Genomic DNA, 19302 nt, shown 5'->3' with positions numbered 1-19302 from the left:
TTTAACAATAAATAAGATAAATTAGATAAACCTTTACATTGAGTACATTTAGAACACCAATGAGAGTCAGCATAGAATAGTGATTAGAAAGCCAGAGTCAAGAATTCTAATTTCAGGTTTTACATTTGACAAGTACTACAATTTTATCCTGGGTAAGTCATTTCATTCCTCAGGAGCCTAAGTAACCCTGATTCTATAAATTTCAGAGAAGGCATTAATTTATATTGATAAAAGGCATTTCTTCATCAGGAGTTTTTATATCAAGGAAATTATTCAAGGTCATTGTTAATGGTCTATAACTAAGGAGGTAAAAGTCTTACTGTTCTCTGTCCAACTCAAACCACATAGAAAATACTGGGTTTACATCTGGTGAGAATATTGTGGGAAGTGCATTTATAAATTAAAGAGGACAGTCAGCATAATGTAATATCCAAAAATATCAATTTAAGGAACAAAGGATGTTTAGTCTAGGGGAGATAAAGGCCTCAAGGAGAACATAAAAGCTGTTGTCAATTATGTGAAAGAGGGAAGTTGGATTTGTTCCTCTTGGCCCAGAAGATAGAAGTGAAGGGTAGGAAGCATAAGGAGGAAAATTTAGGTTTGTTTCACCTATTAAGGCTGAGAGCCTTAATTCCACACTTTTCCAGTGTGGAATGGACTGAATCATGAAGTAATAGGCTCTTTTCTTTCAAGTACAAATTCAATTGGGAATTATTAGATATAATTCCTAGAGAATTCCTGCACAAGGAGGGAGATTTAGATTTGTTTCACCTATTAGTACTATTCTAGTGTGGAATGGATTGCATCATGAAGTAATGGGTTCTCTTCTTTCAAGTACAAGTTCAATGGGAATTATTAGCTATAATTCCCACTGAATTCCTGCACAGGACCAATTTGGAATAGATGGCCACTAATACGACTTCCAATTTTGACTTTCTGTAACTAATGAAATGCCCTTTCTTTGCACGAAAAACCTATTAGCTTTGTAGGAGTTCCAAAATATAATAACCTAAAATTATGGTTTTACCCACACTAAAAAAAAAAAAAAAAAAAAAGTTTCTCATTGGTCTTGTTTTCTCTCACATGAAGGTTATTATTAGATTCTAAAATACACTTCTCTCTTTGGAATTTTAAAGGAAAAAAAATTTAAAAAAAAATGATTCACTCTTGATTGGTGTGGAGGTGGAAGTGTGGGTGGGTAAGCGCTGTCTGATTACTGCCACTTGTTTGGAGCAATACTCAGAATGACACAAATAGCAGTTGTAAAGGAAGCAAACTACTTGATAATGAAACTACAGCTCATTAAAGAGAGCAACTGACAGACAGCTCTCAATTTTGAAAGCAGCCTCTGGCCCAAGTTCTAATAGAGGTAGAGAGTTGCCCCTTGGTAATGAGTAAGAAGTTTTAAATGGTAAGAAGTTTTAAAGAAGATAATTGGCTTACAGGTAAAATATAATTGGGAAATAGATATATATAATCATCTAAGTATTTTTTTTTTGTAATCTCCAAATGAAGATAATTCAACAGGGGTGTTGTTTGAAAAGAAATTTGGAAGTCTGGTGGGAATAAATTGTGGGGAAATGAATCATGAATCATGAATTGTGGGGATTTGAATTCTTTTTCTATCTTTTCAAGTGTGAGAAATTCTCTAGGCTAGACTCCAATCCTTCATTTGTAAAATGGGGACGATAATTCCCATTGAACTTTTTCACAGGGTTAATATGAGGTTCAAATGAGAGAATGTATTCCATAAATGTGTATGTATATATAATATACGTATATAATATATTTACATAAATATATATGTACATAATACATACATAAAAATATGTGTATGTGTCTGTGTATTATAATCATCGTTGCTTCTTTGGCTGTGGGATATTGACTGAATTTGGCTTGAATTAAATGTGAAAATTTATCTTTGATTCTAAAAATATTGCTCCATATTGAATGAAAAAAGAAATATTATGAGAACTAATTGAGCTTAAAATAGTGTTGTTATTTTTCCAAAAAATATTTGGTTTATATATATTCATAGATTTAGAACTGGAAGAAACTTTGGAGTTATAGATGAGGAAACTGAAATAAAGGTCTATTAAGGTGAAATAAGTTCTCTAAGATAATAGAGATGATAAATGGCATTGAGAAGAATGAAGTCCATATTGGGTTTGCTGATTAAAATTCCAGGATTTTCGCAACTAAACTATGATGTTTTTCATAGTGATTTCATAGTGACTTTGTATTATTAGAAAAAAAAATAATGGGTTTATTTGGAATTAATATTTTTATACTCTACTTTTCATAGTATTTTTCAAAAAATGTTTATAATTTCTATGATTTCTTCACAACCTATCCCAAATAAGTTATCATCTGATAGTTTTTAAAAGGATGTAAAATTTACTTAATGACTATTTTAAAACATGAAATTTATCACGAACAAGCCTATGAAATGTTATATATCTTTCTCTAGTGGATAGACAGCAACATATTAAATATTTATAAAATAAATATCTCCTGTGATCTTATTTAATAAAACAAAATACATCAAATATATTTAATAAATGGTTATTATATTTATTATATTAAATATTTTAAAAGTTATTATAATTGTTTTTATTGTTATTACTAATAGAATTTAAAATACTAGCTCGTTCAACCCTCATGACAACTTTGGGAGATAGGTGTTATAATTATCCTTATTAGATAGATGAGGACAAAGAGGCAGATGGGGGTTATGTGTATTGTCCAAGGGACAGAGCACTTGTGTGTGCGGCTAAATTCCAACAGGTCTTTCTGATTTCACATCATTTGCTCTATCTGTTGTTCCACCTAAATAAATGGAAACCATGTGATGGCTTCACTTGAGGGGAATATTCATAAAATTTCGAGTTTCAAAACCAGATCTCCTAAACAATGACAATGATTAGACACAATCAAAACTTCTGTCTTCTGAAGAATATGATGCAACATGTTGTTGTTGAAAGAGACTAGATTTGGAATTGAGTGCCCTTAGTTCAAACCCTAGCTCTGCCAAAGCTGACTTTGGGAAGCAAACTAGGTCTCAGCTCCTTATCCTCCTCTAACTCTGTGATATTCTTGTACTGCAAATGACAGATGCTCTCCCAAAAGGACTTATTTCCTTTATACTTCTTTGAATATTCTGTCATGTTTCCGGCAGATTAAAAACAACAACAGCATGATTCCTATGCCTGTGTGATACAAATATTCTCATTATCCTTCAAAAAACCCAGAAAATTTTGCAAATTGTATTATTTACTCAATGCTGTGTAAAAATATTTCTTATGGCATATTCAAATGATAAATATTAGATTTTATGTCTCTATTTAAAATTTCATGGACTATTTGTTGTTTAATCTTTATTAATAAATTACCAAAATGCCATGAAAATCACACACTGAATATGCCATTTACCTTTAAAATGTTATTTCCCATTTAATAGAGATTTCTTTTAAAGTATCCAAACTATGATCACTACCCCCAACAAATTGAGTTATCTAATTAAAACAGCTGAAAAGTATAGATTATAAAGTTCTCAGGATCATAAATTCTGAGTTACAAAGGACTTAAGAGGACTTCTGGTCCATACCAACCTCTATTCATTTTCAGATGTTTGGTTGATTTTTTTTTTTTTTTTTTAGTTCAGATTTTCGAACTAAGACAAGAAAACTGTTGTGTCAGGGACTCGTAAATATTAAGTGACAGAGAAGGAATTTCAACTAGCACCTCTGGTTCCATATCAGTACACTTCTTACTCTAAATCACATCCTTATCTGCCCCAGATTTTTCATTGATCTTCATTCCTAAACAACTTATTAAAATAACTGGTAATAATATGTGCACTGGACTAACTGATAAATAGTTAATGTCATTAAGGCAGAGGCCATATGGCAGAACAAATAGTGGGGCAATACTTGGAATAACGAAAAAACTAGACAAGTCTTATGTCAGATACATAGTAGCTGTGAAGGTAAAGGTGACTCAGCTTATTAATAGCATGGTCAGATTCTGAGATTTAAGGAATAAGTAGTAAAATGGAGCTTTGATACTAGGATTTCCTCATTGCTAAAATCATAGTAAATGAATTATATTTTCCTATGGCCATAAATCTATTGAATGAATTTAATTTATCTGAGCTTCAAATAATCTCCCAGGAATAATTTGTATATTTTAGCTGCATCATAACTAGGGAAACAGTGAATAGGAAGCATTCATTTAATATGTCATTCTACCATTTTTTATTCATATTCTACTCTTTGTGATCTCCAAAATACCACAGTAGTTCCTTTTCTAGTTCTTTTATACAAATGAGGAAATTGAGGCAAACACAGTTGAATGCTGTCCAAGATAACATGGTTCGTAAGTGCCAGAGGTTAGATTTGAATTGGGAAGATGACTCTTTGTGACTCCATGCCCGATACTGCATCCTGTATGCCTGGTACCCTAATGACTTGAAAATATCAATGTAAATTCCCTAGAGTTTAATGGTTTGCTTAGACACTGTAGTGAAGAGGGGCCTTAGAAATCATCTAATTTGAGTTACTAACAAATGAGCTTGATTATCCGTTGAAATATTTACAAAGGGTATATTAAGGTCAGGCTATGTGCAGGAATCAGAATTATGAGAGAGTAGATAATTTATCAAGTTTTTATCTTACTTGCATATGGAATGCATAATGATCTTTTTTTTTTCTTCTCCAATGATTTATTTGCAATACATTTAATCTAAGAGAAAGAAAATCAACATTGTTTTGCCTTGTTAGAAAACTTTTCTAAAAGAGATGTGAGCTATATTCTCCACGATATGTGTTTTATAGCCATGAAATCATAAATTCATTATATTATTGATCTAGAGTTGGAGGAGATTTCAGACTGGACATCTATTCCCAAACCCTTCAGTTTATAGATGAAGAATTGGAGGACCATAATTATTGTTTTGTTAAGAACAGAACAATCATTGAAAAAGAAGTCATGATTTCTTAAATCCTATGCACTTTAACTTTTGGAGGTAATGTACTGGAAAGATCAAAAAACACATTTCTTTTCAGTAAATTGAAATCTTGTTTAAGAAACACTTTATTGCAGCTATCGGTTAATTTTATTTCTTCATATAATATGGGTGTAAGATTTTTAAAAATTAAAGGAATTACAGCTATAGATATAAATTCATTTCTGGATTTGGTAAAATACATAGGTTAGCAAACATGCAAAAGGGGGTACAGAGAGACCTTTAAAAAGAGCAGGGGGTTAGTTAAAATTCTATGGACAAAATTGTGTCAAAAGGGAGGATGAGACATGTCAAAATTTATTTTCAAGAAAACAAACCCAAAAAAAAAAAATCCCCTCCTCTTTAAACATTTTAATGGTTGGTACCAAAATGCAGAACTAAATAACAGTTGGTTTATTTTTTGAAAAATAAGAAAATGTATGTTTATATATATCACAACAGGCAAGAAGACAAAACACATCAAAAACGGGGATGAAAAAGAACTCTTCAAAAAGGACAAGAAGTCAAAAAAAGAGGAAGAGGGTGGAAAAATAGACTGGGGGGCCTCATCATGCAAATCAGATTTGGCGGCAAAAAAAAATACCTTCATCTTCAGCTCCGTCATTATCCCCTAAATCATCTGTCTGTTTCTTTGTAAGGGGACCTAGGATTGAGAATGGAGAAAAATGGAGGAAAAAAGATAATTCAAGAATATACAAGACTGAATGGGAGGGGCAATATTATTTTAAATACTAAAACTACCAAGGGTGATTCCAAAAAACAAAAACAAAAACAAAGACAAAACCCCAATAACAGCAACCAAAAAACTCAGGGAAGTAATTAGCTTAGAATATCAATTTCTGTTTAAAGAAAAAATACCCATAATTCCCATCTAATCTAAAGTATCATCAGCAATGTTCATTTAGTGTTTTTTTTTCCCCAATACAAAAAATATATCAGGGAATGGAAGTCAAATTGCAAGCAAAAGATTAGGTTGTCTAAAAGAATACCCACCACATATAAAAATAGAAAACAGTTTTATTAGCTGACAATTTATTGTACTCAGTACTTTCACTGAATTTCAATTGGTGAAAATAATAAACAAAATAGGTCAATAAAATTTTTAAGACAAAAAATTTCAAAATTACAGCAGCAAGTTCTGAAATAATTAGACTTTTTATTAATACCATTAACATTTGGAGTTCTAACAGTTTCTTTTTCCAAAACCCATTTTTTTTCTTTTCTTTCAATTAACAAAAAAACAGTCTTCCCACATGTTCTCCTTTAAATGAAATTGTGGATTCAGGATTTTTGCAACCTCTGGCTACCCTTGACAGGTTTATTAGCAAAGAAAGGCTTATATTTAAGCAAAGCAAAAGGTAGAGTCGATGGAAGTCTGGGTTTCTTTCTCAATGGACCTGCTGAGGTAGGGCTAATGTCTACTAATCAATTTAGTGACATAATGGAATTAAGCCTTAATACGATTTCATGGCCAGAATAGTTAGTTATAATAGGATCATGTTGTAGGGGAATAATTCCATTAATAACAAGTGGGAATGTGTCCTATATGTTTTATTATTTTGAATAATAATAACAATAACAATAATAATTTTCTGGACTCAAGTGGAATAGGAAAAAAGAAACCAAAGGCCATGAGAAAAGGAACTGTATCTTTCATTTTGTTTTGTTTTTTCCATCCTCAGCACACAAGGATGCCATTGGAATCCCATCTTCTCTTTCTGTTTTCATAGACATTGCGTTTAAATGACAGTCAGTAATACACATGCAAAAAGGAACCATTACAAGCACAAGACACTCCATTTTCAAAGGCAGCCAACCACAAAGCCATAAGCAAGAATTTTGCCATGCATAAAATAACAATCATAAGAAAAATAAGAGAGGAAAAGAAACAAGGAAAGACGTATCAGTATATGCAGTGCACATAGGCAAGAAGCAGGCATTAAAACAGCACACTCAATAGAGAAGATCAGTTCAACATTTTGACTTGAAGTTTCTAGTCATTCCTGCTGATATTGGATATGTGTGTAACTCAGGACTAAAACTGGAAAGTCGATTCTCAAAGAAAACCTACATTGCTGGAAACTGAAGGGGGAAAAACAATGAGCACATAATATATTTGCTATTAAATGGATATGACAGAAAAGTTTCAAAAGCTCAGAAATCTATTCAAAGATATTAGCTGGAAGCAAAGAAACATCACTTAAGTGTAAACATATTAAAGGTATTTCTATAATGTCATCTGTCAGGGAGAGTTTCAAAGTCCTTCCACTTCCTTTCTACTTGAATTGTAACTACTCATCATGCAGTCAATGAGAATTTCTTTTTTATTTTACCTGAAAGAGGTCATTCCTATACATAGGAATTGTCCCAGAAAAAATGGCCCTTTATTAATTGAAACTCAATGGAATTTTCTTATCTTGTTCGACTGTCATCATTTCATATCAATTCCAAACACTTCAAATATGTTAGAACAGAGTTAAATTGACACATATGGTTCAAGGATTCTTGATTTTACCACATCATAAATTTCCACTTTTTACAACAATGTAGTTTACTTCTCTATATTGCAATCTTACCCAAGTGCAAAGACCATGATTGTTCAAAAACATTTCTAGAGCACAGACACATATGTCATCATTGGGAAGACCAATTTATTTTCTACATGCTAAAAAAATCTGTGCTCAATCACTGCTTTAGAGAAATATATGGAATATAATTCTAGTTTTAAAGGACATTCTCAAATATGAGAACTACTGAAATGTCTCTTTTCAGTGTTTGCAATTCTCTCTAGAAATGCTTGTACATATCCTTTGATCATTTATCAACTGAGGAATGATTTTTATGTTCCGCATATTTGTGTGGGTTCCCTATATATCCTGGCAATCAAATCTTTTGAGATATTTAGTACAAAAACTTTGCCCCAGTTAAGCACATCCCTTTTTATTCTTTTTGTTACCTATGAAAGCTTTTTAAATTTGCATAATTACAAAATATTTAGCTTATGTTTTGTGATTCCCTCTATCTGTTATTTATTTAAGAATTCTCATCTTCTCTTTGGCTGTGAAATTAACCATTATAGTAAAAGGAACTTGATCATATTTTTTTTTTTTGTTTTATTTTCTATGCCATGATCTATAATAGTCATATCGTAACTCCATCATCAGAGTCTTATATGGTTTGTGATGTGGCCATAAGCCCAATATCTGCCACACTGCTTTCCAATATAAACATTTTCTTTTCAAATGTTTCATTTATAAGTGCTCCTTCGAGCACTAGAACACAGAAAATAGAAAGCCTAATATGACAATTTGTTGCCCAATTCCTACATCCCTATTAACATGGATAATATAGGTCTGATGATTTTACTCTTTACCTATTAATGTAGTGCATGCTGCAGATCATTACTGGATAGGAGTTATGTTTGATATTTCAAGTAAATTCTTAGGAAAAAAAAAACAAAAATTCATGCAGACTAACTATAAAAAGAAACAATAACATTTTCCACCTCAAGGTAGTGCTGCAGGATTATCACTTCATTTCTATTTGCTGTCACATACAAAAAGGGCCAGGTGTTGAGTTCAAGTCCTCCCTTCCATGTTGGGCATGGCTCTTGACCTAATGGGCATTGGGGAAAGAAGAGTCTTGTTTAATTTTCATCTTACAGTATCCAAGGTGGATGATCATTTGACTGACTTCCTTGGAGAATGGCAAAGTGGCCACCGGGATTCAACTGATTGTGGTTTGTGAATAAACCTTCTTTAGGAATTTTACATATTAATAGAAACGTTAGTTTTTTGAAGTTGTGAGATATTGGGGCAATGAAATCTCCATTGAAATATGTTCCTCTGCCCATACTCCAAACTTGTCTTAGAGCTTCTCTGGCTCCATTTACATACCCTACTTATTTCCTCATGAAGACATGTTTCCTGAACTAATCGACCCAAGTTCACCATGATCTAAGCTACTGAAAGCAGCAACCTCAAACATTCTACCTCAAACATTAACTGATTGTGTGACCCTGTAAAAGTTAGTAAACTATTCTAGGACTTGACTTCTTCATCAGAAAAATGAGAGAGATAGATTCAGTTGCCCTAAAAGTCCGAGTTCTAAATCTATTATTCTATTATTTTTTTCTGTAAATAAATGTATTCTGATGTGTTTTCTTTATTTCATATAGACTTCTAAAGCCAGGTAGTGATAGTAATGGATATAGGCATGTGAAGGGAAATGAGAATGTTGGGATTCCATTCCCACAAAGGGATTTACTGAGAGTTCAGCATCAACAAATTTTCTTCATAAAATTTTATAATAAGGAATGCTAGTTTTTTGATGAAACTGATGATATATATTTTTAAAAGATGTTCCTTGCATTTTAAAGCCTTTCATGCTCAAGAATGCGGAGTTGATAGAAACCAGTGTCTGAAAGGGCATTGGGGAGGGAATTTCACTATTTTGTGATGACATATGAACAAAACAAGGGGACACAGAATCTAAGAGGGCCCTAGTGTTCCATACTATAGAAATACTGACTCAGCCTACACAAGTAGTATTGTAAAGATGAGAATGGATATCAAAAAAGCTTATTATTAGCCAGTGGAAACTGGTTTGACAGGTATATTCCTTCTCTGCAAGTATTCAAGGAGGTCAATGATAATTAATTCAAAGACTAAGTATTCACCCTTTTCCCTCCATTTGCTGAAATCATACCATTATGATTAAATTTCTCATTTCTTTTTTTGCTTCAAGCCTTACTTCTTTTTAGATGATTTAGAAAATATTCTCACTTTTCTGGTACCATTGTTAACAGGGCAGTATCCCATTAGTGTAATATGGGTCAAATCTTGACAAGTTTTCACTGAGGATTCTAGACTTTCAATCAGAACATGGATATATCTCTCTCCCTACTATGTCCAATCTACTGTGATTACAGAGGCCTCACTCTGATAATTCCCCTCTCAGTAACTCCCCCAACAATAGCTATACTCTTCCTACTCTTGTGAATAGCAATAAATAGCAATGAAGTTGGTGTAAGTGGGTTGTCACTTTTCTTCTGAATTCCTTTTTGCTGTACTTGTTCCAATGGATAATCTTATAAGGAAAGGAAAACAATATCTCTCTCCCTGTGTATGTTGGTATATGTGTGTATTTGCTCTTTTCTGTGAATGAATTGTTCATACCTTTGAGGACATCCAATGAGGAACATGTTTTGGTTTTAGATATTAACGAGAAGTTTCCTACATATCTTGGAAGTTGGATTCTTCTTAAAAATATTTGATGCACAGATTTTCTCCCAATTTCCTTTTTATTCTAATCATATTGATTTTTATGTAAAATATGTATAAGCATATATGTGTGTGCATGCATATAGATAAATAAATATATGTTTAGAGTAAAGATGCCATATGCTCTTATTCTCAAAACTAAGTTTGGAAAGTAGGAAAAGACATTAAATCTAAGTAAGTTCTCCTTATATTTAATTACTATTAAGCATTTCAAGAAGCATTCATTAGGCTTCTACTTTGTGGCAGACACTGTGCTAGATGTCAGATATACAATGATAGGATGAAACCTCTTTTGCCCTTAAAAAACTTAAATTCAATTTGAAGAACAGTAAGACTCTGCACTTTGGGAGTTGAGCTCTGATTTCCTTATTCCATATAAGATACATGTAGATCATAGCTATGAAAAATGTTATAAAGGCAAACTCAAATATTCTATTATTTCAATTTTTTAAAAAATTTACTCCAGTGGATTTGATACCAAGACTACAAAATTGGTTCAATATTAAGGAAATTATCAACATAACTGATCATATCAATAACAAAAATCATGATTATCTTAATAATTCAGGAAAAGCTTTTGACAAAACAATAATTATTCCTATTAAAACACTAGAAACAAAAGGAGTAAATGAAACTTTCTTTAAAATTATGAAGCGTATTCATCTAAAACAATTAGCAAGAATCATTTATAATGGGGAATAGGCTTCCCAGTAAGAATAAGAGTGAAGGAAAGATGATCACTATCATGACTATTTATTCAATATAGAAATGCTAGCTATTGCAATAAAAAAGAAAAGAAATAGAAAAAAGTAGAATAGTCAATGAGGAAACAAAATTATCACTTTTTGCAGATGATTCAATGGTATACTTGAAGAATCAACTAAAAAAACTAGTTAAATAATTAATAATTTTAGTAAAGTTGTAGAATTTAAAATAGACCCACATGAATCATTGACATTCCTATATATCACAAAGTCTAATCACAAGAGTACTTAAAATTATTGTAAGATATATAAAATGTGTGGAGTTCTTGCTGATAATACAGACTCAGGAATTATATGAACACAGTTATGAATCACTTTTCACAGAAACAAAATCAAATTTAAGCAATCAGAAAAATATTAATTGCTTATGGGTAAGCTGAGCTAATGTAACAGACATGACAATTCTACCTAAATTAATATATTCAATGCCATATCAAACTACCAAAAATATTTTATGGATCTAGAAAAAAATAACAAAATTTATCCAGAAGAACTAAAGTTCAAGAATAAAAAAAAAAAAAACCTCAATAAAAATTACAAACAAGATGCCTTAACCATAACAAAGCTCAAACTTTACTATAAAGCAGTGATCATCAACATTATCTAGTATTGGCTAAGAAATATAGTGTTAGATCAGTACTTGAAAAGATTAAATACACTGTATAAAGTACTTAATGATCATAGTAATCCAGTGTTTGATAAATCTAAGGATCCAAGTTCTTGGAATATCTCACTATTTGACAAAAACTTGTGGGAAAACTAGAAAGAAGTTAGGCAGAAACTATAGACAAACATTTTACATTGTATACTAAAATAAGTTCAAAATGGGTATAAGATTTAGATACAAAGAGTGATATAATAATCAAATTAGGAAATGTGGAATAGTTTACATGTAAGATCTAAGGATAAAGGGAGAATTTATGATCCAACAAGAGATAGAGAGCATTATGAAATGTAAAATGGATACTTTTATTTACATTAATTTTTTTTTTAAGTGCTTCAAAAACTAATGAAACCAAAATTAGGAGGAAAGCCAAAAACCAGGTGGGGAAAGGGATTTACAGAAAGTTTTTCTGATAAAGACCTCATGTCTCAAAAATATAGAGAACTGAGTTATTTTAGAAGAATACAAATCATTTACCAAATTATAAATGGTCAAAGGATATAAAAAGACATTTTTCAGAGGAAGAAAACAAAGCTATCTGTATTTATCTGAAGAAAAGCCCTGAATTCTTATTGATTAGAGAAATATAAATTAAATAACTCTGAGGTACCATCTCACACCTAACAGATTCACTAATATGACAGAAAACGAAAATGACAAATGTTGGAAGAGAGGTGGGAAAATTGAAAGACTAATAAATTGTTGGCAGAGTTGTGAATTGATCCAACCATTCTAAAAAACAAATTGAAACTATGACCAAAAGGTCATATTTGAATTCCAAAGAGATTTAAAAATGGAAAAGAACTTATATGTACAAAAAAAGTTTTACAGGTATTCTTTTAATGGTGGCAAAGAATTAGAAATTGAGGGGATGCCCATTAAGTGGGAAATGGCTGACTAAGTTGGGATACATGACTGTGATGGAAAGCTATTGTGCTATAAGAAATGACAGGCAGGATACTTGCAGATAAATCTGATAAGTCTTATATGAACTGATGTCAATTAAGGAAGCAAAACCAGAAGAACGTTGTACACAGTAAAAATATTGTACAATGATCATCTGCCAATGATTTAGCTACTTTGAACAATACAACAATCCAAGACAATTCCAAAGGACTCATGATAACAATATTAACCACCTCCCACCCCTCACCTTCCCCCCCAAAAAAAAGAACTGGTCTAATCTGAATGCAAAACAAAGCATATTTTAACTTAATTTTTTTTTTAGACTAATATGGAAATACAGTTTCCATGATTTCATATGTATGGCCTATATCAAATTGCTTGACTTTTTGATGAGATGGGAGGAAGGGAGGGAAAGAGAGAATATTTGGAATTCAAAAAAAAAAAAGTAAATATGTTATATATAGTTGGGAAAAAGTAAAATACTTAATTAAAAAAAAATGTTTCCACTTCTCCTTTTAACCTTCTCATGTAGCAATATTTCCAATCCTTCTTGCTTCTCTCTGCTAACAGAGGTATTCAGTCCTTCAACTTTTTGCTATGTTAGCAGAAGGGTATTATATACCAAAAATTGCATACTCTTTCTTCCCAGAAAATCATGAAAATTAATTGCTCTGAAACTATTTTCCTGGAAGGGAGTGGCAAAAGGAGAGGCATAGCGTCAGGAGCAATGGAAAAGTTGGGTGGCTGGAATAAACAAACAAAGAGATTGAAGAAGAGACCCTGAAACTTTAAAATCCTTGAAGGAGAAAATCCCTTCAGCTCTGCCTGATTGAAGGACCCTGCCCAAGGGAAATTTCATTCTGTTTCATTCTGTTATCTAGGTGGGGTTGGTTCAGTTCTGAGTAAAAGAATTCCAACCCTATTGAATTAACGAAACTCATTAAATTCTATTCAAATTCCAGCTCAAGCTGAAACCCCAGCTGTGGATGAGCCAACTTGGGACTCCACCCAGGAGCCCCCTTAAGCTTGTAGCCAAAGCTCCTATTATAAAACAGCTGATCTAAAACCCTCTATTTGCAGAGGTTCTAACCATACCATGCTATGCCAAGGAGGCCTCTCCCACTGGAATAATATTCTTTTCCAGTGCTACCCTCTCTTTACTCTCACCAATTCCCCTAAGAAGACTTTATGCTTCTCTGTCAAGACTTCTAACCTTACTTCCTAATCCCTATAATAAACCTCTTTTGACAATCTAGGTTTTTGAGTTTGTAAATTCCTTTACATAGAATCCTTGTGCCTCCAGAAGGCTGTTCTCCAAAACTCCCTATCCTTGTGCCAAATCCCAAGGAGGTGCAGGGGAGCCAAACCTCTCCATTTGGTTCCCTGAACCCCAAACCTGCCACTAGACCTTATCATTTAACTTTTTGACCACCAGAAACCCTAATCTTATTTTGGTTCCCTAAATCTAGACTTTATCAGTTGATTCCCTACTAAAAGGAACCCCAAAACCTAAACCTCATCATATTTTTGGTTCCCATATTGGGAGCCCCAGAAATTAGACTTCACCTCATCAAGATCACATGGAGAATCCAGAGTTTCCCAATGATCTTTTCCATTAATAAAATTAATATAATTACTATCAGTCTGGGGAGAAGGGGGATTGATGCTGGATGGAAAATAAAATATTGCGGCAATCCACTGCCCTGTAAAACCAATTGAACTGCATTTTTTCTCCAGAAACTTTTTTTTCCTAGATAGACTACCAACTGATTGTAAATATGATGGTGTCTGTAAAGAGCCAGTGTTTAATAAAAATTTATTGGTAAGTGGATTATTTTTATAAATAAGGTTCATCATCAGATGAATAAATGGATGAATAAAAAGGACATATATACAATAATATACAATTATTATTACAATTAATACAATTATTATACAATAAAATATTTTCCTTCTCTCTCTTCTTCTTCATCTCTACATGTCTCTTTAGTGGTTTATCAGTATGGGGGTGGGAAAAGAATGTCAATAGAGTTTTACTCAGGATCCAAAAATCACATATTTGAGGAATGTCACTTCACAAAAAGGCTGAAAAAAATATCTTTTACATAGAAGTAATAAGTTACTGTAATTAACATTATTCCATGTGATCTGCATACTCATCTTAAATTTCTGATGTCACAATTTTAACACTGGCACTTTAAGAAAGTAGCTGAAATTTCTCAAAATCTAAAGCTGATGGGACTTCCAAAAGCCAAAGAAAAAAAGTGATTTGTTCTCTCTGTAGATTGTCTGAGGGCCTAGGCTACCAGGAGGACACACTCACAATTACCATTAGCGGTAATAGGAAAAAAAAAACAATCCATGTGTCAATTGCATTACTTGTCTTCTAGACAGTCAAGAGTTGCCTACTGGAACAACAAGAGGTATGTTCCTGTAAAGGGAAGTCTCCTACCCATGAACCCTATCATCAGTCAAGTACTAAATACTTCCTTCCCTATTAGCATAATCACAACTCACACCCCTACTGTATTTCAAAGGTGACTGCCTTTTTTTCCTCAGAACATAAAAGGAAGTCTGGTCATAAAAGTTAAAATATATGCATGTGTGCTTATAAATGTTTATACTTATATATTTTGAATATAAAGATATATTTTATTTAAAAGCAAAAATACATCATCCCTCTGTCCTTAGCTGGAGAATAATTATGTGCTCTGAAATAATTACTCTCTACCCATATTAACGTGGCTTTTTATCATTGCCTTTGATGAAGGGCTGATATACTTTTGCTCTCAAATACATTAGAACTGATTATAAATTCCTTCATTATCGACTCAATTCAGCCCAAATTATCCGTACTCTGTGTCACACATATCTGCAGAAGGCAAGGAGGTTGGAGGTATTATTAGTGCCTGACTAGGGAAGCTGGTCATGAGAAATGTGTCCTTCTCCCTGAAATGAGTCTTTGAAATGTTCAGGATTATTGAGGGCTTCAGGCTCCAATGAGTTATAATGTTGTGGATGGAAAGCCTCAGTTAATGATCTTTCAATCCCCTTTCCTTCCACCCTTTACTTAGCCCTGCGGCCACTGAGGTACATGTCTCTGGACTTTATGGAATCCCTAAGCCAATTTTCACAGAATTGGCAAATTTAAAAGGTATTACTGTAGCTAGTTGGGAGCAATTGGACAAGGGCTAAATATTTTTCTCGGGGATTTGTCATGTTACTGGAACTGAATTAAGATTGTCAAACCAGGAGCAGGATTGTAGAAGGTCTGATTCTGGTTTTGAACAATACATGGCACGATGGTAACGGTATGATAAGTCTTAAACAACAATAATACAGAATTATATTTTAGCTCCTTTTCCCTTTCCCAACCCCCATCCCGCATCCCTCCAGTTGGAGTGACATTAAAATACAATGACTTCATGGAATCAGCCTCTACAGATGTAGAGCCTAAAGGTTCCCTGGCTCATTACCAAACCACTGAATTTTACTTAGTTGAAATCTGTTGATAGCTCTATTTCCTGTCACCAAAACATGAATCCCTTGAGGACAGGAATATGATTGAAAGCAAAAGGTCTGCTATAATCCATATTCATTCTATATTATTGAATTTATCTTACTTGAAACCATCCCAACAATGAAAATCACTGGTTATACAAATGGAAATTAAGAAATTAGTGTTATAAAAAGTCATCAACTTCCCAGTTTCTACTAGAGTCATGGTTCTATATTAACTTTTTACAAATGACAGATTTTAATTAATGTTCATATTGTTCAAATCAAAATAAAATTCAGGCCTTCAAAATGGGACATAAGAACTAAACCTTGAGATATAGTTGGATATAGTTAAGACCAATCCCATAAAATTTGATGACCAGTGGCAATACAGATAAAGAACATGTGAAAGATGTCTTTCACTAGGCATGAATCAGGCTATGGAACTCCTGTATATGTGTTGGATAAGAGAGTGAAAACAGATCCAAGTGTCCATGTTCCATGGATAATTTTACCCTTTTGTTTGCAGAAAATATTAACGATGGGGCAGCTAGATAAGGCAGTTGAAAGAGTACCAGCTCTGGAGGCAGAAGGACCTGAGTCCAAACACAGTCTGAGACACTTAACACTTAGTTGTGGGACCACAAGCAAGTCACATAATACTAATCACTTCATCCCAAAAATAAATGAATAAATAATCTGTTAATTGCTTATTATAGGATAGAGGATTGGGTATATGAAAAAAAGCAAAAAACAGTCCCTATCCAGAGAGAGCTTATATTACAAAAAGCCTGATATTCTAAGGAGTGGTGGTAAGGGAGGAGAGATCTCAGGATAAGGAGCAAACAGAAGACTTGGGGATGGGAGATGGAGTATATTGTGAAAGGGCCAGTATGGCTACATTGGTGTAGAGAGAAGAGAGTTTGTAAGAAGGCTGGAAAAGTGGAAAGGAATGAAAATTGAGAAGTTATTTAAATGGTCAATGAATGACTATATCATTGTTCCTCAAAGTAACAGGGAATAGTTGTATCTGGCTGAAAAGAAGAGTGCCATTCTGACCTGAGATTTAAGAAAATCACAATATACTCTCTTTATGATCTCAAGTTGGTGCAAGGGTATTCTATTTTCTCTACTTATTTTGAATGTACTTTTATTTATGCAAATGGTCACTTTGAATAGAATGTAAGAGCTTTGAAGACAGGTATTATATATGTTTTATTATATCCAACACCTAGCAAAGGATCTAGAAAAGAGTAGGTACTTAATAGATGCTGATTTTTGATTCAGATACTGACAATAAAGCAGTAATAATTAGTGTCTGAGTTGGGAGGAAACTTTGAAAGAAAAAGATGAAGTATTTTTTTTTCTGACAGGAAGAACATTTTGCATTGAAATAAAATGTTTATCCTCTTATAATGTTACAATATTACTCTCAATACTACATATGAAAACAAAAATTCTCTATGGAAGGAGATAGGTCATATGTAACTCTGTTCACAGCATACTCTGACCTAATCTTTTATTGGTTGATAATTGACTTCTGCAAATTTATGAGAAAACATAATGAAGAGTTTTAATTTATGAAAAGAAATTAAGTAGAGGAATTGCAAAGGAATAATGGAAAGGGGCTTGGTAACAGAGTTAGAGAGGATTTTTTCAATGCCAAGTGGATGGAGAGAACAAAGAATATCTTTAGGGAAGTGGGATAAGAAACTTAGATCCAGAAAGACTTTCAATGAGGAAACCACCACCAGAAGGGAAATCATTTACAAAACCTAAATATCAGACCGGGATTTTGAACTCAAGTTTAACAGACTCCAAAGTCCAGCTTTTTAGCAACTCAACTGTTATGGCTCTTATTTTTGTCAACGATAAGTTATTCAGTTCATGTTTTCCAGGTAAAATCTAAGGCTCTAACCTTATCTATCAGATTCTTATCAAGGAAGAGAAGATAAAACTAGGGAATGGAGGATAAAGCTAAGGAAGAGAGGATGCACTCAGTCTTTGGCAATACATTAGGTATTCCTTCTACAACTTTGTAGTCTCTTATCACTTTTTTCAGTCTCTGCAGCTTGCACTTATAAATTCTCTGACCAAAAAGTTTCATGTCATTCTTTTACCATCTCCATAGTCCTGTAGGCAACTGGCCAATGAATTTTCATTAGGTAGTCTTCTAGCATCTTCCCAGAGAGATATTCCCTGGGAATGCAAAAATTCAAATTACTCATTGCCTTCTTTAGCTTTCTAAATGTGAGCAGTGGGTTTTATCTCAGTACATCCAATCTACCTCTGGAGTCAGGGTGTTATGGGCCAGAACTTGAAACAAGGTGCTAAGACACTGGAATTGATAGACAATGCTTATGTACTTAGTACTTATTAGAGTTCACACCTTTAAGAGAGCATATATAAGGAGGAGCTCCCAGAAGCCCACAAGCCCACTCTCTCAGAGGCAGAGTCAGATTCATTCCAACTTCCACCTTTGTGATGGCTGGAGAGATTCAGAGAAGAGGTGGAAGCTGGGAAGAGACAAAGGACTACGGCAAGAGCTCTAAGAACCAAGGAGAGAGATAAGCCTCTAACCAGGCTATTTAGAAGGAGACAATAAAGGATTTGGACTTTAACAGCTAACTTCATTTGAGGTGATTATTACTCTGAACTGAAACTAAGGCTGCTTCCAGAAGCCCCCCAAGAAATCTGCTCCCAAAGAACATTATCATTTAGAGAAGAATATTACATCAGGGCTTCTCTTTCATTTTAATTTGTTATTCAATTATTTTCATTCATGTCCAACTCTTTGTGACTCGATTTGGAGTTTTCTTTGTGTCCTTTATATCTTAATTTTGAGACATTATTCTGACCCTAAATTCTTGAATACCAATATAAAAATAATATTCAGAGAGGAGCTCTAAGAGCAAATTTATTATTATTATTATTATTTGTAATCAGTTGACAAACATTTGCTGACCATGACTATGTGAAAGCATCTATCCTGTGCTAGATGCTGAAGGAAACTTCCTTTACAGTTGTGCTATTCAGAAGTAGATTGAGCTACCATATATGCTAGTAGTTTGTTTTTCATTTGAATTCTTCAAACACAAGTTGGATAAAAAATTAATACTGGAGAGGAGACTCTAGTTAACTTAGGCTTCCTCAATGGTCTCT

At 33.1% G+C, this 19302-nt stretch overlaps 1 protein-coding gene across 5 annotated transcripts in view; it reads right to left on the bottom strand.

Annotated features, from left to right (window-relative positions):
• The window catches only part of NLGN1 (neuroligin 1), a 1046258-nt gene that overhangs the window by 511065 nt on the left and 515891 nt on the right, over window positions 1-19302 (bottom strand). For 3 of the 5 annotated variants that reach the window (XM_031963603.1, XM_031963604.1, XM_031963602.1), the window contains exon 4: window positions 5610-5669. The exons of the other annotated variants lie outside the window; for them this stretch is intronic. In XM_031963603.1, coding sequence (XP_031819463.1) covers window positions 5610-5669 — 60 coding nt within the window. The remainder of the gene's footprint in view (window positions 1-5609; window positions 5670-19302) is intronic. 5 annotated transcript variants of the gene reach the window in all.

This window comes from Sarcophilus harrisii, chromosome 3 (assembly GCF_902635505.1).
Source record: "Sarcophilus harrisii chromosome 3, mSarHar1.11, whole genome shotgun sequence".
NCBI classification, from domain to species: domain Eukaryota; kingdom Metazoa; phylum Chordata; class Mammalia; order Dasyuromorphia; family Dasyuridae; genus Sarcophilus; species Sarcophilus harrisii.
The sequence above is the reverse complement of the archived record's forward strand: the minus strand, read 5'-3'. Positions and strand labels throughout refer to the sequence as shown.